General features: G+C 39.0%; 1 protein-coding gene across 2 annotated transcripts in view; it reads left to right on the top strand.

Moving 5' to 3' along the window:
• The window catches only part of LOC125242522 (myosin heavy chain 95F), a 72,875-nt gene that overhangs the window by 33,886 nt on the left and 17,826 nt on the right, over nucleotides 1-21,163 (top strand). The window contains exons 3-23 of one of the 2 annotated variants that reach the window (XM_048151270.1): nucleotides 306-379; nucleotides 1,566-1,695; nucleotides 2,742-2,906; nucleotides 3,517-3,779; nucleotides 4,149-4,298; nucleotides 4,428-4,684; nucleotides 5,939-6,096; nucleotides 6,475-6,639; nucleotides 7,700-7,823; nucleotides 8,270-8,372; nucleotides 8,636-8,833; nucleotides 9,530-9,754; nucleotides 10,348-10,555; nucleotides 11,539-11,675; nucleotides 13,613-13,717; nucleotides 14,372-14,484; nucleotides 14,917-15,024; nucleotides 16,264-16,401; nucleotides 16,770-16,862; nucleotides 18,709-18,753; nucleotides 21,035-21,155. In XM_048151270.1, the coding sequence (XP_048007227.1) occupies nucleotides 306-379; nucleotides 1,566-1,695; nucleotides 2,742-2,906; nucleotides 3,517-3,779; nucleotides 4,149-4,298; nucleotides 4,428-4,684; nucleotides 5,939-6,096; nucleotides 6,475-6,639; nucleotides 7,700-7,823; nucleotides 8,270-8,372; nucleotides 8,636-8,833; nucleotides 9,530-9,754; nucleotides 10,348-10,555; nucleotides 11,539-11,675; nucleotides 13,613-13,717; nucleotides 14,372-14,484; nucleotides 14,917-15,024; nucleotides 16,264-16,401; nucleotides 16,770-16,862; nucleotides 18,709-18,753; nucleotides 21,035-21,155 (3,080 nt within the window). The remainder of the gene's footprint in view (nucleotides 1-305; nucleotides 380-1,565; nucleotides 1,696-2,741; nucleotides 2,907-3,516; nucleotides 3,780-4,148; nucleotides 4,299-4,427; nucleotides 4,685-5,938; nucleotides 6,097-6,474; nucleotides 6,640-7,699; nucleotides 7,824-8,269; nucleotides 8,373-8,635; nucleotides 8,834-9,529; nucleotides 9,755-10,347; nucleotides 10,556-11,538; nucleotides 11,676-13,612; nucleotides 13,718-14,371; nucleotides 14,485-14,916; nucleotides 15,025-16,263; nucleotides 16,402-16,769; nucleotides 16,863-18,708; nucleotides 18,754-21,034; nucleotides 21,156-21,163) is intronic. The other variant, XM_048151271.1, reaches the window with a different exon arrangement.

Here is a 21,163-nt window from a genome sequence, read left to right as displayed (position 1 = left end):
TCTGGAGACCTGAAAGAATTGCACGCTATAACCGCGGATGCCAGGGAATGGATATCTAACTTAGATGTAAAATTATAGATTTAAACATGCATGTAACTTTAATCATTTTCTGTAAATCCTTTGTTTAATAAAGCCATACGATAATAATAATAATAATGTCTTAAAACTCTTAAATCAGTAACTACGTAATTGTGTTGAAATGAGCGGGAATCCGACTTTCGTAATTAGCGACATTGGCGAGACTAAGTTAAAAATAATATCCAACTAAGTTATAATTAATCTTCTAATATATCTTCATTTTTCAGGCGAACTAATGTTCCTCAACGAGGCCACACTACTGAACAACATGGTGGAACGGTACAAAAAGAACAAAATATACGTAAGTACATACCCGTATTGTCTTATTTACTTGTCCGTAAAACTTATTTTACGTAATAAACGTTGACAATAGCTGCCATGAGTCATATTGCTTGGATATTCTTACCTTGGCCGCTACAATTGGGATTTATTCATCATTGCAGCTGGCTCTTATTTGTATGAATATTCAGTATTACTATAGAAATTAAGGTATCTCGTGGGACTTGGATTGATCTTCTTAGTAACGAGATAATTAATACAATCGTTATTATTAAATCATTTACTAAAGCCCATCAGGGTTTATTTCCCCAGTACGTTGACTTTATTCAGAAGTTTCATCATCGCGCTTTTCAATCGCCTTGGCCTAGCAAAGAGCGAGGAACAATGGACATCCAAAGTGTTAATTACATATGATGCATGCTAATAATAAAGTTCTCTCGCATCTCCTCCCACGTTATACCCTACTTAACATAATCAGTAACTTAAATCAAACATTGAATCACCTGACATTCAGGAGTTCTACTTACTGTTTACAAGAAAAAACTGACGCTGTAGCGTGAATGCAAAAATAATCGTTGCTGCGGGCAAGATGCTTGTGTTGTGAAGTTATGACTATGACATTTACGAAGTTTTGCTCGAAGTATTGATATTGACTAGGATATAGACCGTGATTACCTTTTTGATTTTTGTTGAGCTCTCGTTATTTCGGACGCAGTTACATGAGTCATGATCACGAAGTTTCCACGGCCTATATAAATCCAATGAAAATAACCGTGAATCATTCAAAACTCTTCTTGCTCTAAGGGTTTTTTTTTGTTATTGTTCGGGTAGCAAGAGAAACGTTTGTAGGGAACCCTAAAACTGTTTTCTTATGCCCCTAGTAAAATAAACTATGTTTCTCTCACCCCATATTTATTGCTTTCAAACACATCTGTAGGTCTAGTATAGGAGGGTCGCAACTGTATCTCGCCCGCTAGATAGTTTATCTATCCCGTCTTTTCTCCTGTATTACTTAATTAGATAGGGTACTCTCGTGCCTTTCCTGTGCTAGCCTGCTTGATAAGAAAAATAGTGCGTGGAGTCCGTCCACGCGAAAGAAGTGAAACGTCGTAATGTGGTGTTTTTTTTTAATTCGAGTTGGCAACACTTGAGTTGGCACTCTTGGAAGTCCTTCAAAAATGATAGTTTTCTATAAATTTGGTTTCTAGACGTACGTGGCGAACATACTGCTGGCAGTGAACCCGTACCGCGACCTCCCAGACATGTACTCGTCGGCCACCATCAAGCGTTACCAGGGCAAGTCGCTGGGCGAGCTGCCACCACACGTCTTTGCTATAGGTCAGTATTTTACATTGATATCGAGTTAACTAGACATTGATATCTTTTGAGTGGGAAGTGCGCAGGTGTTGAATGCTTCGCTGTCCATTTTAATATTTTAGCATTACTGTCTTAAAGTATTGATTAAGTATTAAGGCTTTAAGTTTTTGTACCTCTATAGGTAATTCAACTAACTTGACACGAATGTACGTAACTTTGTATAACAAGAACCACCATTATACGGTTAATTCAAACCCTATATTACAAAATAATGTAAGACCAATTAGCCAATACAATCGAGACTTCCCGAGATGTATGAGTATAATGAATTATGTATGTCTTATGATTGATAGATCAGTATAAAGCTATTGTAATGCATTCTGTCATCTATAGTACAAGACAGGTGTAATTATAATTGCTAATACTGTGAGTTATATCCGTTGAATCGCAATTAGATCTCACTTCTTATGTGACTAATTTAGAACGAATAGCAATAGGATTATAAATATTGCTTAATATAGATTTAGATTGGCATCTTGATGCATTTCTGGTTCGCCTCATGTTTGACTGGTAGAGAATGCTTAAAGGCATTAAGTCCGCCTTTAGTACTTTTATATGTGCAATAAAGTTTAAAAATAAACAAATAGGCAAATTAACATCGAATTTATTTTGATAAACGGGTACAATTAAGATTGAGCGAAATTCCTTCACTGAAGTTTGTCTTTATGCCTTATTATTTCCTTATTTAGCTTATTCTACTTATCGTCTCCATATTAATTTGAATTATGTACTTCCCATTATTTTTTCTGCTACTGTGTTCTTAAAATTAAGGAAGTGCATAAGATGGCTCGGTTCTTAGGCTTTTTCACTTCCATCGTTCATACTTTTGTAAGTGTGAATGAGCTTAAACTATGTGTCCATGTTCGTTAGCACTATGAACAAAACTGCAAGTTTATATTAAAATGAGAAAAATAAAAATAACCATGGGTCATCTTAGGATTATTGGCGCCTAATAATGCCTTATTGCGTTTACTATGTACTTAATAGTATATTTTATATCATTTCAGCCGACAAAGCGTTTCGCGACATGAAGTCTCTAAAGCAGTCGCAGTCCATCATAGTGTCTGGCGAGTCGGGTGCGGGCAAGACGGAATCCACCAAGTACATACTGAAGTACCTTTGCGACCTGTGGGCTAAGGGCGCCGGGCCCGTTGAACAGAAGATTCTAGACGGTGATTATTACATTCATCCTGATGTGGTTTTTGTCAAGTAACTAATATTTAACAACAAAAGCAGTTGCAGCCGTACATAGCCTACGAACACTGTTTGCAATCAGGCAGGCCGTATGCTTGGTTGCCACCGATATTTTATTAAAAAGACGGATGATAGAAGCGAGTCACAGGTAAAGTGAAAATAACAATATTAAAACATTTTGACATGTTATGCTATCCTGAAAATGTTGAATGGAAGACCTTGCGGATGGATCTGTCCTTCTTGATCACTCAACGTATGCACTTTCATTAGAAAGGATCGACACTTACCTATTGCGAATACTATACTTTGTCAAACAAGTCTGTCAGTAAATAAGAACAAAGAAAATTATATGCATCCTTTTCTTTAGGGTGCTATAGAAAAGGATACCTAGTTTTCTTTGCTCTTATTTACTGACAGACTTGTTTGACAGAGTATAGTATTCTTTGAACTCGTTGAAGTGAGTCCAAACTCTTTACTGTTCCATATCTACAAAATGGGGTTGGATAGTAATTATTCGTCTAATTAAATACTAGTTTTAAGATAAAAAGTGTTGTCATTAAATTAACCATTCCTTCTTTTTATCCACAGCCAACCCAATCCTAGAAGCCTTCGGCAACGCGAAAACGACACGCAACAACAACAGCTCCCGCTTCGGCAAATTCATGGAGGTCCACTTCAGCGCCAAGTACCAAGTGGTCGGCGGGCACATCTCACACTACCTCCTAGAGAAGTCCCGGATATGCACGCAGAGTGCTGAGGAGAGGAACTACCATGTGTTCTACTTGCTGTGTGCTGGGGCTCCGCAGGAGTTGAGAGCGGCGTTGAAAATCACCAAGCCTGATGACTTCCACGTAAGTTTACTACTACTACCTATTGACATTATTCTAGTGGGAGAACATTTAGCAAATAAGGAGTCTTGATACGTAGGTAATGTTAACTGCCAGATCAGGAGCAATCTGGTGGATCTGGTGGTCTGGGTCTGGTCTGGTCTGGTGGTGGAGGTGGTAGTATCTAACTCTACAAACTTGGTAAGTGACAAAATTTTGCCAAAGCTTACTGAATCTGACTGAGATCCAGTTTCAAATGTCATCTGATATAAAAATCGAGGATATGCACTCAGCAGCGGAGAAGAATTACCATGTAGCTGATGTAGCTAGTGCAGCGTTATTGATGCTTTTAACATTTTTACGTATATACTAACGTCAATTTTATATTTCCAGTACCTGAAGAACGGTTGCACACAATACTTCACAACGCCAGAGTCGGACAAGAAACTCTCCGCCGCGCAGAAATCCCAGCAGCAGCAGGCCAAGGGCGGCCTCCGAGACCCCATCTTGGATGACGTTGAGCACTTCCAGGCTCTTCATCAGGTAACACAATTGATTATACACACATTTCAATACGGCTTAATTTCGAGACACTAGTCGGACTACAAAATTTTCCACCAATTTCGCCATCAATGAAAAACGTATTATCACAAACAACCTTTTTTTCTACAGGCCCTAACCCGCGTCGGTCTATCAGACGCCGAAAAGAAGTCCGTCTACTCCGTCGTAGCGGCGGTCTTACACCTCGGAAACATACAGTTCGAAGAGGAAGGAGGCGCCAGGGGCGGCTGCCACGTCACTCCCACATCTGAGACATCCCTGGCCACTGCGGCTTCTTTGCTAGGAGTTGACAGTGGCGAGCTCAGAATGGCGCTAGTGTCGAGGCTGATGCAGAGCTCTAGAGGAGGCATGAAGGGAACCGCTATCATGTAAGTTCTGCTTTTATAGCTGGTGCATCAATATAAGACACCGTTCTTATGTTCTACACCTCGGCAACATACAGTTCGAAGTGGAAGGAGGGGCGAGGGGCAGATGCCACGTTACTCCCACATACTGATGTGCCGACCGAAACTTTCCAAAATTCTGAAATTTTCACATAGGAAAACTTCGGAAACTTTCCATACTTGGTATGGGCAATTGTATGGATGGAAACTTTCCATTTCATAAATTTAAATTCCCCTTATTTTTCGTGAAAGTTTCATGAATTTTTCAAGAAATTCAAGTTTTTTTTGGAAAGTTTCCGCAACTTGCACATCACTACTCCCACATCTGTGACATCATTTATTTGTGTGATGAGCACAGATATTTGTTCCTGAGTCATGGATGTTTTCTATGTATATAAATATATGTATTTGTATATTAAATCAAGAACGATTTAATACTGGACTGACAAAGCCCATACAAAAAAGCGTACCCTACTCGACGGCGGACTCTTAGGCTTAAAACTAGATGGCGCTGTTTCGTAGCCTGGCAGTGTCCAAAATCATGTTTTCCCCTAATATTTTTGCGTGTATTGTGTATAAGAACAAATGAGATATTTCTTTATTTTAATAATATCATGATATCACGTCAAATTACATTTTACAAAAAAAAAGTGCCATCATCAGTGTAGTTATGATAGTATTTAATAGGTGGCGCAAAAAAATCGACTTACGATTCTTAGGGCCAGTTGCATCAACCACATTTGACAGACACATCATCGTCACGCAGCAGGGTCTATGGAATTTCCCATACAATACTCACACTCATACTCATTTATTTATAATATTGTTACATATTACACGTCACAATTGATTTAGGTACATAATTATTATATGGTATATTAAAATTAAAATTATTATATTAGTATTCGTAGTTTGATTTGTCTAAATATGGTAATACATTTTTAAATTACATTAAGGACCATTGAGCATTATATAATATTAGAATAAAATGGATACAATGTTTTGTGAATGTTAATTAAATAATTTAAAAGATGTAGAATTCATTCATGTCATAAAAAGCGTGGGCGATAAGCCATTTTTTTAACGCTCGTGTGAATTGGTTCGAAGATTCTATACAGGTAATGTCTTTGGGAAGTTTGTTAAAAATCTTGGGACCTAAATAAAATTTAAAGAATGCTTTCACGGTGACAGGATTGTAAATCCTATATAAATAACCCTTGCCTGTTGTGTTTATTTCAGGGTGCCGCTTAAAACCTATGAAGCGGTGTCTGCCCGGGACGCGCTAGCCAAGGCGGTGTACAGCCGCCTGTTCGACTACATCGTGCACCGCATCAACGCCTCCATCCCCTTCCAAGCCTCGGCTTACTATATCGGAGTGTTGGATATTGCTGGCTTCGGTGAGACCACATTTTGTAAACTCAATAGTTATTGATTTATCCGGTAAAATGCCCATACATTTAGAGTCTTGATATTATTAAAATAATCTAAACGTCATGATAATATATTTATTTTACGCTATATAGAAATTATAGAATCTGTTTCCATTGATATATATTTCATACGTTAACTGATTTAGTTAGGAGTGTACAAGTTTCTAATGGGTCGGCAACGCGCATGTGACACCCCTTGAGTTGCAGGCGTCCATAGGTTACGGTAACCGCTTTCCATCAGGCGGGCTGTATACCTGTTTGCCACCGACGGTATAAAAAAAAAGGTTTGTAATGTCCAATGTGTTTGAAGTAATTCAATAATTTAACGATCTCGTGTTGTTTCAGAGTACTTCCAAATGAACAGCTTCGAGCAGTTCTGCATCAACTACTGCAACGAGAAGCTACAGCAGTTCTTCAACGAGCGCATCCTCAAGAACGAGCAGGAGTTATACAAGAGGGAGGGGCTCGTCGTGCCTGAAGTACGGTTCAGCGACAACCAGGACTGCATAGGTTCGTACGACTATTACTGATGATGACATAGCTTGGAGCAATTTTGTATAAAAAATAAATTGGAAAATGTTGACGAAATGGTGGCCGCTTTGGAAACCCCTTTTCTCTGGTATCCGTTGCAAGGCTCGATGTACCTGAAGAGCGGTTCAGTGATAACCAGGACTGCATAGGTCCTCGATTACCACAGGCTGGCCTAACGTCAAAACATCCTATGGCAGTGTGTCACCTTTTTAGGGTTCCGTAGTCAACTAGGAACCCTTATAGTTTCGCCATGTCTGTCTGTCCGTCCGTCCGTCCGTCCGTCCGTCCGCCCGCGGATAATCTCAGTAACCGTAAGCACTAGAAAGCTGAAATTTGGTACCAATATGTATATTAATCACGCCTACAAAGTGCAAAAATAAAAAATGGAAAAAAATGTTTTATTAGGGCACCCCCTCTACATGTAAAGTGGGGGCTGATATTTTTTTTCATTCCAACCCCAACGTGTGATATATTGTTGGATAGGTATTTAAAAATGAATAAGGGTTTACTAAAATCGTTTTTTGATAATATTAATATTTTCGGAAATAATCGCTCCTAAAGGAAAAAAAAGTGCGTCCCCCCCTCTAACTTTTGAACCATATGTTTAAAAAATATGAAAATAATCACAAAAGTAGAACTTTATAAAGACTTTCTAGGAAAATTGTTTTGAACTTGATAGGTTCAGTAGTTTTTGAGAAAAATACGAAAAACTACGGAACCCTACACTGAGCGTGGCCCGACACGCTCTTGGCCGGTTTTTTTATTAACGCAACATACTTGACATGAAAACCCTCTCATAAAACAGAACTATAGTTTTAAATTCTGCTTAGCGGGTTTTTGTAACCACCCAGAGGATCTTGTGTCTGATTGAAAAAGCTGTTCTATGTGACGATAATTGTTGACAAAGATGATATGTATAAATTGCTAAGAAAATATATTGGCTTTTTAAAAAAATATGTATATTGAATCCAAAGTCTGGAGACTCCTTTTCATGATGATTAAGTTAATGGTGATTTTTAAAAAAAATTTTTACTTGCAGATCTAATCGAAAGTAAAAACCATGGTGTTTTCCACCTTTTGGACGAAGAATCCAAGCTACCCAAGCCAGAGTTTGGCCACTTCACCCACTCCGTGCACCAGCAGCTAGGAACTAATAATTCAAGGTAATCCATAGGACATCAACAGCATTACAATTCAGTTATACACTGATTATTATGACTATAGGGAACTTGACTGTAGTTAAAATAAAATATTTTATACCATGCACGAAATAAAACATCAGATAATTATAAGAAAAACATGGACAGAAGTTATTTTTTAATGCAATTTCTATTTAATAAGTCAGGTAGAAATATATAAAGTAACTGATTTGACCGTGACGTCACTCAATTCGATTTCATACAAATTCCATATTAGCAAGTCGTTCAAATTCGTTTTGACAGTTCTTAAAAAGAAGCTGATTTGACTAGGATGCAAGTAGCCTATTGTCAAACGGTCGCTGTTATTCTGATTTATGCGGTTACAATTCAGTATAGTATGAAAAGAAATAGTTTTGCGTGTAGTCCTATATTTCTGATCAGGTTTTAATTAGTTTTATTTATATTTCCAGATTGCAGCTACCTCGTTCCTCCCGGCTAAAGGCGCACCGAACTCTGCGAGACGACGAAGGTTTCCTACTCAGGCATTTCGCGGGCGCCGTCTGCTACAATACGGTGAGTTGTAAAAGCGATGTGTTGTATACATCGTATCGTCGTCCGTGATACCTATTGATACAGGTTGGTTCACGAAAGCTGGCACGAATAAAATAACGAAACTTTTATTCTATGAGTGACACCTGCATGGGTATACAGTCGTAACACACATAGATATTTTCATTCACTCATTCGTTTCATTCGTGCCACCTCTTGTGAATTGACCTATATCTGTACCAAAATGTGTCTACGAATCACGAATTAAGTATTAATACTCTTTCTAGAGCCAATTCATAGAGAAGAATAACGACGCCCTCCACGCGTCTCTCGAGTTCCTCGTCCAGGAGTCCGGCAGCGCGTTGGTGCAGCAGCTGTTCCAGACCACGGATAACAACAACGCCAAGGGCAAGCTCAACTTCATCTCCGTGGGGGCCAAGTTCCAAGCGCAGCTGGCGCAGCTCATGGACAAACTTAAGCAGAACGTGAGTATAGTTTACATACATACATTCAATCACGCCTGTATCCCATAAAGGGGTAGGTAGAGCACATGAACTACTAAAGTTTCAGTGCCACTCTTGGCAAAAAGGGGTTCATAGAAAACGAAATTGTGTCATTGCAGTGACAGGTTGCCAGCCCCTCGCCTACGCCACAATTTAACCCATATCCCACAGTCGACTTCTATGATACCCACGGGAAGAAAGGGGGTGGTGAAATTCTTAACCCGTCACCACACGGGAACGGGGAGTCTAGATTGTTGGCGAAAATGTTTGATTTATCCTCGTCTACTTAACGTGGTTCGTGGTGATTGTCTGGTGCCTTATTATTGTTCTATCACAGAACTGCAAGTGAAATAATAGCATTTCCACTTTGATCGGTTTGCAATTAGGTGCAGTCACTACCAGCAATAAGATGTTACTCTTCGAAGGTCGCAAAAATGTGAGAGACGTTCTTAAGGCCCTACACATAAGATCTTATTGCTGGTGACTTTACGTATACTTACACTGGTTTTAAAGTTTTTTGTATTGGTTGAAGGTAGTCTTCTTAAGATTATGTCAGCTTTCGTTATTAACGCAAATATTATAATAGACATGTCTTACAAAAACCGATTAGGTTAGGTAAATACAGCACCGTCCACGATGAAGTTGTCAAACCATCTATAAAATTGTTGATATCCCCAGGGCACCAACTTCGTGCGCTGCATCAAGCCCAACTCCCGCATGGTGGGGCTCTCCGTCGAGGGCTCGTTAGTCCTGACGCAGCTGGAGTGCAGCGGCACCATCGCGGTGCTCGCCCTCATGGAGCACGGCTTCCCGTCGCGCGCGCCCTTCCAGGACCTCTACAACATGTACAGCCAGTTCCTACCGTCGAGGCTGAGGACGCTGTCGCCGAAACTGTTCGCTGAGGTACAGAATACCATCCCACTCGTATCTCATGCAGCACGGGTTAGTGTAGCGCGCCCTTCCAGGACCTCTACAACATGTACAGCCAGTTCCTACCGTCGAGGCTGAGGACGCTGTCGCCGAAACTGTTCGCTGAGGTACAGAATACCATCCCACTCGTATCTCATGCAGCACGGGTTAGTGTAGCGCGCCCTTCCAGGACCTCTACAACATGTACAGCCAGTTCCTACCGTCGAGGCTGAGGACGCTGTCGCCGAAACTGTTCGCTGAGGTACAGAATACCATCCCACTCGTATCTCATGCAGCACGGGTTAGTGTAGCGCGCCCTTCCAGGACCTCTACAACATGTACAGCCAGTTCCTACCGTCGAGGCTGAGGACGCTGTCCCCGAAACTGTTCGCTGAGGTACAGAATACCATCCCACTCGTAACTCATGCAATGCTCAATGTCATAAACGCCCAATCAGACCTTCAGGACTCTTCAAATGTTAATTAATACACTTACCGTGAGAACGTGATTTATCACTTTAATGATCAGGAAAAATTGCTTTCAAAAGAGTTCATAAAATTACCAAACCAATCTCTTTTATTTCGCAGGCTATAGTGCACAGCATGGGCCTATCCACCTCCGACTACAAGTTCGGTATCACTCGCGTGTTCTTCCGGCCCGGAAAGTACTCAGAGTTCGACACCATGATGCGCTCAGACCCTGAGAACTTGAAGGCTGTCATCGACAAGGTGCTGGCGTGGCTAGTCAAGTCGCGTTGGCGGCGGTCTATATTCGCTGTGCTGTCTATTATTAAACGTGAGTGTTGTACTACAGGTCGATTCACGAAAGCTGGCACGAATGAAATGAACGAAACTTTGATTGTGTGAGTGACACCTGTATTGGTATACAGTCGTAACTGTCAAGAGCCACCATTTTATTGGTTAATCTGTCACACACATGCATATTTTCATTCAAACATTCGTTCCATTCGTGCCAGCTCTTGTGAATTGACCTGTACACAAGGTTTATTACAATGTATTTGCAATTTTTGGAAGAGAACACATGATCACAGAAACAATCATTATGGAAATCATCAGATCTTAATATGGAACAGCCTCAACTGTTGATTTGAATAGCCCGTTCCCTGTCCGAAGTGGAGCATAAGGTTAGCACTTCTCGTCTGTACTTTCGACGTTTCGACTAAGAGACTTCGGAAGACAAGTTTTGCCTTCGTATTTATCCGGAAACGTTCCATTTGTCATACTAGTTCAGACAGTCAGTACGTCTAGTACTAAGACTGACTGAAATATCATGACTCGTTCGTACATTTCCGTAAAAATACGAATAAAAAAGCTTTTCGCACTACATCTGTAAAAGCCATTCTTATTATCTAATTCTGTGTTTATTCGAGTGGTCTATCTCCTATCTGTAGCGCTGCATAAGGTTTGCTGAGCTCTCGACTGTACCTACTGCCGACCAAAAATCAGCACCAATTGCGTTTTATGCTATTATTAAGTGTGCGTTTTATTCAAGCTTTATCCTCTAGAGAAGAAAACCAACGACGGATGTAGATATTTTTATCATCCTTGTTACTTGCTTCCAGTTTTTTTTATGCATCTACCTACAGTACCTACGCAATTTCATATATTTTTGTCAGTTTAAAATACTCTTATCATTGTATACGCGCACGTTTATCCAGAGGTCAAAAACGTGTTACATTATTCATTTAAATTATGTTAAACAAATAGTAAACACATTTAGGTAGTTACAATCGATATTCACTTTAATGTGTGTTACAGTAAAGAACAAGATCGTGTACCGGCGGCAGTGCCTGGTGACGATCCAGAAGGCCGTGCGCGGGTACCTGGTGCGGCGCCGCCACCAGCCGCGGCTCCGGGGGCTCGCCAAGATACGCGCGCTCGAGCACAGCCTCAAGGTTGGTATTCTGTACTATAGTCTAGTTGAAATGCATATAATGTCAGTAACTACCAATCAGCGATTTTATTCGGCTAATAACCTTCTTGCTGTACGTACTGGCAGCTAAGAATTTGCGGTTCATATTTGACTAAAATTTGACAAGAAAAGGGATGGGTTTATGTCATAGGTACATTAGAGAACCAAGCAAATAATAATTTAAATTTTATGCATATGCATATTAAAAAGGAACTACATAATTAATTTGTTGTTATGAAATAAACCACTTAAGAAAGTATTAATTATGGCGAAAACGTATTCCGCTGTAATAGGTATTTTTATGGCTAGATAAATTCAATTTGTCAATCCGTATATTAATGTATAGTCACGTTCAGGTTGTCAGTTGCCATCTAGTGTAACAAGTGTTAACGCAGGCTTTCATTTTATAAATTTTACGTTTTTAAATAATTAGATGTCGCCACCGAATGATAATAACATAGAACACTACTTTCAAACAAAATGTCAGCCGATAAAGTGGTTCATCAAAACAATCGAACTCCTATGCCACTGACACGTATTATACTGTGTGTTTGAACAAGTTTACCGGCCTATGTCGGCCACACAGCAGGCAGGCAAGCATGGTCGCGCGATAAATGATAAAACATCTGGCCGTCCGTATCGCACTATTTGTAAGTGCAGGGCGGGCAGTGGGGGGCGGTCAGATGTTTTATCATTTATCGCGCGACCACACTTGCTTGGCAGATGTGTTTAAAAAGTTCATTTCCCTACACCGCTGGCACAGTATAAACCAGTAATAACTCTTCTTACAAACTTCACGCCGCGCGGTGTGTCGAAAAACTACCCTCGCATGCAGCGAAAACATGCGAAACTGGTAATTATTGGACTGGACAGTCGGGGCCGCGTTTGCGCGCTGTTTTGATGTGTGTGTGAAAATGACGTCAGTGCCGAGGTCATTTCGTTACTGTAGTGTTTATGGATGTATGGAGAACAGTTCTAAAAATCCGGATATAACATTCTTCACAATTCCTAGACTTCCAGAAAAGTAAGTGGTTTTTATACTTATATTTTTGCAGCGTTAGGTAAAAGTAAGATATAGTGATGCATTAAAATCAATAAGGATTTACCTGTAACGACATTAATTACTTTGCAACCAAATACTTGTTTTTTATTTAGGTAGATGATGCGATCTATCTTATCTCGAAAGTTTGGTACCTACTTAAATATTGTGGAACCATCTATTCAGACATTTTATGTAAATACTATTTCGTCAGTATTTAAGAAAAAAACACGTACCTACTTGAATGGTACGTAGTAGAAAGTGCGTTTTTGTTTTAAATAATATCTAAGTATAACATATAAATTACCACATACGTGATGTGAAAAGCCGTCCCCGTGAATATCTCATTTTGCTCGGGATCGTTACACAATCTAGTATTGCGCTAATATATGAATAATATTTTTTTGTGTATTTAATATTGACTGGTGTGGTATTGTTATACTAATACTTACAGTTACCTAAAAGTACCTATTAGATAACAAAAACTTACTTTGTACGAAGTTGATTGATTAACTTTATAGTAATTTTGTTCAACCCTGCGTGACCTTGCGCGTACTCTTGTTTCGAAAACCAAAATCTGGTCGCTGGATCGTAGTAGTTAGTTGCAATTTTGTGGCAATCAATTCACAGAACAAATTTGGCTCATATAAAATAAATTGTCCTCATAAAAATAGTTCTTTCAATCTATAGTTTCGTATGATGTCAGTTACCTGCAATTATATTGTAGTTCGGTACTTCATTATCCATTTTGTCTGGTTGGTTGGCCGTTTAGAAATTTTGTATAACACAAAAATCTATTTCGTATTTCAACCCCATGTAACCCTATTCCCCATGTAACAATGAACACAACAATGATTTAATCTAAAACACTATTCTCACAGGACATGGAGGCAGTCAGTCAGCAACTGAAGAAAGAAAAGGACCAGGCTCTGAAGAACATCGGTGCTTTGAGGAACAGTATTAGAAATGCATGTGGAACGATCAAGGCGAGTTCAATTATGCATCATGCGTCATGGTTAATTTATTTAATCATTAATAATATTGTAACAGAATAAAAACAAGATCCAATTTAAACCAAAGTAGACAGTAACGAACGGTTTTCACATTTATATATCAATATATTTATATGTCTAAATATTCACAAGTCATCAGACTTGTGAATATTTAGACATTTCTCTCGCCTGGAATAATGTTATACAACGAAGGCCGAGAACGATCTATTTGTAGAGCCATAAGAACATGTCACGTATATGTGTGGCCTTCAACGAGTAACAAATTTCAGGTGACTTAATGTACCTATTATTTTATGACAACGTAATGAAGTCAGGTTAATACAATCAACATCACAAATATCCGAGCGGCTAAAGTGTTTACAAATATCTGGCCCCGTAGCAGAATGGCATTTCTGCGACGCGAAACGCCACCGAAACGCCGCAGAAATGTAGTCTAGGTCTGTCGCACCAATACGCAAGAGCGATAGAAATAGATAGCTACGAAAGAGATATTATCGTGAGCGTTTGTGCATACGGCTACGCACATTGAACACGCACACTGGCGCCTTGTTAATGCCTGTATTTTGAGTTCCTCGGGTGCTCTGATATATCTGATTGCGTTAAAAACGAAATGTAATCTTTTTGCAGAGCAACGATAAGATCAGCCGCGCGGAGATAGACCAGCTCTTCACGAAGCTAACGAAGGATATAGAAGTGCAAATGGCGACACTGCAGAAGGCCATGGTCGACCAGAAGAACAGGTAATACTTTCATCGATCAAGTTGCGGCAACGAAATCATGCAATTTCATTAAATTTTGTTCATTTCAATAATTAGAACTTCTTCATGCATTAGAATAGTCGTGGACAAACTTTTTTCATTGGCGACCAAACATTTGAGGAATGTTAGATAGGGCCAGATTTATACCAAAAATGCATTTTACTGCAATTCTGGCCATATTACAGACTATTTGAAGGACTGGTGGCGAGCTGGATAAAATCCTTTCGCGGGCCGGGCATGGCCTGCGGGACGTACTTTGCCCACCACTGGATTAGAATGTTTTTGCATAACTATGTCTCAATAAGATTCATTATACAATATTAACACCTATCATGTTGCCCTTGCTTTAATTTTCCTAAATATCAAAAGAACTTTCAAAATCTCTAACTGTGAAATTATGTCCGTCAAATACAGAGAAGAGCAGGAACGATTACGCAAGATCGAGGCGGAAATGCGCGCCGCCGAGGAAGCCAAACGGCTCGAGCTCGAGCGCCAGCACCAGGAAGAGGAGCACCGCCGACTGTGAGTATACCGTGATTATACTGGGCTATACTGGTGGATGACTAGTGAAGGCAGCTGAGGTGATCTCGTGCTGTACTTGCGCACGCAATATATACCTACAAATAGTTGCTTGCTAGGCAGAATGTAGGCAAAAAGCTCATAAAGCGGGATGAAAGAGCAAGCCCTGTTGCAAGCCAACGAGTGCGAGCGAGCAAGATATCTGAACGTGTTTCGACTTCAAGTCTCGTTCCTTCCGCGCTGCACTAGCGCCACGGCAAAACATTTCATTTCATTTCATTTTTTCATTTCATTTATTTGCCATAAATTGTATGTTTACATAAGATGGTACATGTACATGTTTAATAAGTTTCAATACAATTTTACCAGATTGGTGTAGCATTATTTAAACAATGTTTACAAAAGTAAAACTAACATGCAATACATTTTATTTTATTTTACAAGCTGAAAGTACTCTTTAAGACTATATTGACACAGTTCGATAAGATATTTTTTTAGACGATTGAGGAATTTAGTGGATGAAAGAGACTTTATTTCTATCGGTAAGGCATTGTAAACCCCTGCCGCTACCTGCCTGTGGCATCTCATGAACAATGCTGATTTGCTCACAGGAGCCTGGACGTCATGGGCAAATATCTTGTTGAGCCTTTCGCTTTTAAAGTTTGTTTTCGGCGGATATGTACTAGGATATCGCCTTACAATCTTGCATAGCTCCATAATATACAGTGATGTCAGAGTAGGTATACCTAATTTCTTAAAAGATTCTCTACATGATTCGCGATTTGACATTAATTCACTCAAAATACGAACACATCTCATTGCAACATGCTGTGATCTGTACCGTGTAGTCGGTCGGCCGTGCGCTTTACATATGCAGAATTTAATAATACCTAATATTGGCGCGCGGTTTTAAAAATGTTAGAGAAAGCCCGGCTTTTGGGCTTATATGGCTGTACCGCCACTGCAGAAGACCTTCCGTCATTTTTAATTTAATAGAGATTGGCGTCTATTGATTTTGGAAAAAAACATCAATGGTCCGAGATAAAGGTTGACATGACAAACTGTTTTTTATGCTGATCGACCCTAATTCTATCCAAGATTTTACCTTGTACGAAACCAAAAAAATCTGGCTAGAAAAGCCACAAATCTAAAAATACTCTCATACAATTTGTATGAATATGTAATCTTGTATTTCACATTCACATGCAAACTTTTAAGGGCAATTTTTATAACATTCAACAGGAAAGCGGAGATGGAAGCGCGGCGGAAGGCGGAAGAAGCCGAACGGCTGCGTCAGGAGGAACAGGACCGGCAACAGGCACTGCTGCTACAGCAGCAACTCGAGCAAGCCGCGCAGGCTGACCGCGACAGTCGAGAGAGGTATCAATTAAACTAGCCTAGTATTTAGTCCATCGCTTTAACCAATAGCCCGGTTAATTTTAGATTCCATCAAACCTCAAATAGTCCTTTATTAGACCCTGGCGGGTAGCAATTCTACTTTTTAACCTTGTAATTCAAACGCGCGGTTCATTGAACTCGCACGCGCTGAGACATAATTAAGGGAGTTTTCAGCCTCGAGCTGTTTTCTGAGCGTCTACGGTCGATTTGGTGTTAAGCTCATAAATGCGAATAAAAGTCCAATCAGAAACCGCCCTAAAATAATAAACAACGTCGCATAGTCAGAGAACTCTGAACTCTGAAATTCGTTGTAGATAAGTACCTATTTCTTACTCTGCATTTCTGTACAGATTGGAGCAAGAGCGTCGAGACCACGAGATGGCCGTGCGGTTAGCTAAAGAGACCAACGGACATGTAGAGGGCTCGCCGCCGCAGCTACGAAGGTATGTGTTCATACGTGAACATATTGACTCCTGTACCTTAAGTTACCTATCTCTAAATCTGACTAATACGCCGCTTGGCCAAATAAGACATTTTTTTTGTCGCATGTAATGCAAGCAATGTTTTTGGTAGCAGCGCGTTAGTCAGATTTAGACGTGCAGTCAACCAATTGGAACCCTAGGCCACTGTAGAACTATGTCATAGTGACGTTATAAGTCAGATTGTAAGAAATATCTTACTGCTTGTCATTTTGACATGGTTGTAGAGTGGCCTGGGGTTCCAATTGGTCGACTGTACACTTGTACACTTTGCCAAAAAGGGTTGAAATTTAGAAGTGGCAACATTGTAGTGTACCCTTTCACATCAAAACATGTAAGACCCGTCCGGGTCGACTCCAGGATGCTGCTAGTTTAACTTCTACTCTTTTATGCGAGGCTGTACTCTTCTTATAAGGTGACTGTCGAGTAATAATAATTTTGTACAGTTACTGATTATTGTTTATCTTTGCATATACTTGTTAACGTTCTACTGAGAGCGACGGCAACATAATAGGCTAGTTTCCTACTAGTCAAATCAGCTTCTTTTTAAGAACTGTCAAAACGATTTGCTAATATGGAATTACCCGAATTACTATGAAATACTGAGGAGTGACGTCACGGTCAATTCATTAGACCGCCGTATGTTTTTTTTAATTATTATAAATGGGCTTACTCTTGGCTACAAACTAGCCAAAGGCAAAGACGTGGCCTACGATGGAGTGAGCTCGCCCAGAAGAAATGTCAAGAAAATCAACAAATTAAACATAATTTTCTACATTTTATTTATTACCCAAACAAGAAATGTTATGTTAGACAAATATGTGACTTAAGTTTCAGCCGTCAATGTTAACAAACCAAATAAAGTAGGTACACTACAAAAATATAAAAACAAATTGTCGCATGTCGTGCCTTTCTTCCTGTAAATAGCTTGGCACGACATACTGCGACAATGCCACAATCAACAATCATAAGCAGTACATTGACTTCATGCAAACATAGAGTCAGTTCATGATTATCATTTACTCCTTCAGATACACAGTCATACACTCTTTATTCAACCGTTGAATGACTTGAAGAAACATAACATTTCATCTAGATTTATGATCTAAGTATTAGTTACCCAATGCCTAAATGAAACCGTAACAACCAAAACACAATGTATATAAATTAAAACCGAAATAAATTACACATATGAAAGAAAAAGTGACCAAGTCCTCTGGTGCCTGAGGCACCATATCCATATCATATATATATCATATATATGAGGCATATATCATATTATTTTTCATATGTGTAATTTATTTCGGTTTTAATTTATATACATAGTAGTGTGACTACTTTAAGACAGCACAAGTTGAAATATTTTCAATAGATTATAATTTAACTTGTGTTCATTAGAAAACACAATGTTTTTAATTCCTTTAAAAACTACAAAAATGAATTACAAAACCAACAGGAAAATGGTCGCATTATGAACTATTATGAAGAAAAGTATGTTCATAATTAAAAACTGCGCACATGACTGGGATTTAGGCGAAATATTGAGGAGAGATATTTTAAGCCTAAGGAGAAATATTTTAGGCCTTCTGCATTATGATGATATTTGAGACACCAAAATTTAAACTATAGGTTACTATAGACACAAACTATAACTTTGAATAATGTTACGAACCTTTTACAGTTCGAGTATTTTACGCATTTCTAAGGTAGCCCAATATTTGTTTGACTTGCCGGCGAGGTGTTTGTCAGAAGTTGATATACTGCGAATGATTAGTATTGTGATGATAGTAAGTATTATTTGTTTGCACAGTTTCCCATCAATGGACACAGTGAATGGAGAAAATAAGTTGAACAGGTATTCAGTGAGACTAACGTTTCCTTCTACGCACGCTCGCTATATCCTTTTGATTCGCTTTCAATTGTTATAAAACAATGTAGAGTGTTACATATAATATTAATTACAAAAACGTGTAATGAAAAATTCACAAACTATATTATTTTTATTTTACTTTCTGATATAAACTACAGGTTGCGTTCTTTTGATATTTAAATTATTCCGGATAATTATTGGCATAGACAATGTTGTCTTGGGTTGTTCAAAGTAAGCCACGCAACGAATACATATTATACATACTCATACCATGGAAAATACATAATATATGTAGCGAAAAATCACTACGGACCAGTGGCGGGGCGTCGATACAACTCTATTCCCTAACGGGTTCCCTAAAATTCTCCAGTATCTGTAGAAGTCTATACAAAACAGATCCCGAAAACCCCTCCGGCTTTATCAACGATCATTTTAACGCCACGCCACTGCTACGGACAGACCGCGCAAGACTTATTGCAGTTAAGAAAAATTAAGGTATAGATCTAAGTACTTTAAATGTTGAAATAAGTGATATTAGAAAAAGGGTAAAATCGCGAAAGACGAAGAACGTAATTTATAAATCGAAGTTGATCGAAGTTATTATTAGGATAAAATATTAATATCTGGGCGACCGAGCTTCGCTCGGTTCTATTTTAATATATCACGTCTTTAGATAAAAAAAAAACTCTTATAAATACAAAAACAAAAAAAAAAGACAAAAAACAAAAACTTAATTTCTGACCGGGATTCGAAACCCTGACACCTACGATCTATCTGCGTACATTAGACCGACCTCGTGCGACTGAGCTAAGCGGAATCGATGCGCGCGCGGCGAAATTAAGGACCATATTTTACGTTTACAAATGCGAAAGAAAAACTCATTAAAACTCGAAAATTCGCGTTTTCCGGGATCTAAGGCTACGCTAGATCGATTTTTCACCCCGAAAACCCCCACAAAACAAATTTCAGCGAAATCGTTAGAGCGGTTTCCGAGATCGTCGGTATATATAAATAAATAAATAAATAAATAAATAAATAAATAAATATACAAGAATTGCTCGTTTAATAGTATAAGATAAAGAACTGCACTCATATTGAAACAATTGAAAGCGAAATGATCTGTACTGACACCTACTAACTCACTGCTAACTTTATACCTCTTGTTTCTACTGTCGCATGGACTGTGCTTAACTATTAGTAGTTGTATTATTTATTAGTTAGATGTCTAACTAAACAGTAATCGCATTAACATGAAACGTGGAATAATCTTTTAATTATATATATAACGAAATCAATGATACCACAAGCAATACGGAAGGATTTTTATCACATTGGAGTATAATAGAATAGAATAACGGCTCAACCACGACATTGGTCTACAGCGCGACAGCGGTGAGCGGCGGCCATACATTGGAGCGAGACACAGTGATGGGACTTTTCATTCGCACGTGTGGCTGCCGCTCACCGCTGTCGCGCTTAGACCAATGTCGTGTCTGGGCCGTAAAATTGTCAAGTCAGGGCCCGTAGGCAAGTGGTCAATCGCTAACGCTCTGTGGCGAACGATACGTAGATAACTGTTTCCCACTAATACGGAAGAGCGATAGAGCAAATAACGTATCTTTCGTCGGAGAGTGTAAGCGGTAGGCCACTTGTTTACTGACTATCGAATATTTAAACGTTGATATTAATGTAAATCTAATGCAAAGACCTTGAATTTCATTGTGACTGACTATTGAAATACTATTCTGTATTGAAGAATTATTTATATTTTTGTCCGTTAAGTAGGGTATATTTTAAAGTTTGTATTGCCAATTAAAGTTTACTGCATGCATCTTCAGACTTGCATCTTGCTTCTACTTTGAGATAGTTTTGCACTGTAATACTGCTTTTAAAAATCGTGTTTTGTTTCACACTCCGAGTTTCAAAATCGTGTATTTCTATCCATATTTAAACTATAAAGAAAGACGTAAATGATTTTTGGATTTCGATGGACAGCTCCCCTTTAGTATTATTTAAAACGTATTCGTTCACAGGTCAGGTAGGTTCAAGTAATTCAGTTGCGCATGTATGGTAATCTTACGCCGAAATAACGGTTGTCAATTATATTGTTTCTTGTGAAATAGATACTATTTTTTCTTTACTAAATCTGTCTTAAATGTTGTTACTAATATATAAGAAAGTGATGCATTTGAACCAAACTGCATGTAATTGCATGTATTTCTATTGAAATCCAGTTCGTTTGGTATAACACTTGTTTGGATTGTAGATCGGAGCGAGTTAGGATGCAGCAGGCGATGCAGGGCAAGCAGAAACATGACCTGTCCAAGTGGAAATACTCCGAGTTGCGGGACACCATCAATACATCGTGCGACATTGAGCTGCTAGAGGTAAATGC

The sequence above is a fragment of the Leguminivora glycinivorella genome, chromosome 3, assembly GCF_023078275.1.
Source record: "Leguminivora glycinivorella isolate SPB_JAAS2020 chromosome 3, LegGlyc_1.1, whole genome shotgun sequence".
In the NCBI taxonomy this organism is placed as follows: Eukaryota; Metazoa; Arthropoda; class Insecta; order Lepidoptera; family Tortricidae; genus Leguminivora; species Leguminivora glycinivorella.
The sequence above is the reverse complement of the archived record's forward strand: the minus strand, read 5'-3'. Positions and strand labels throughout refer to the sequence as shown.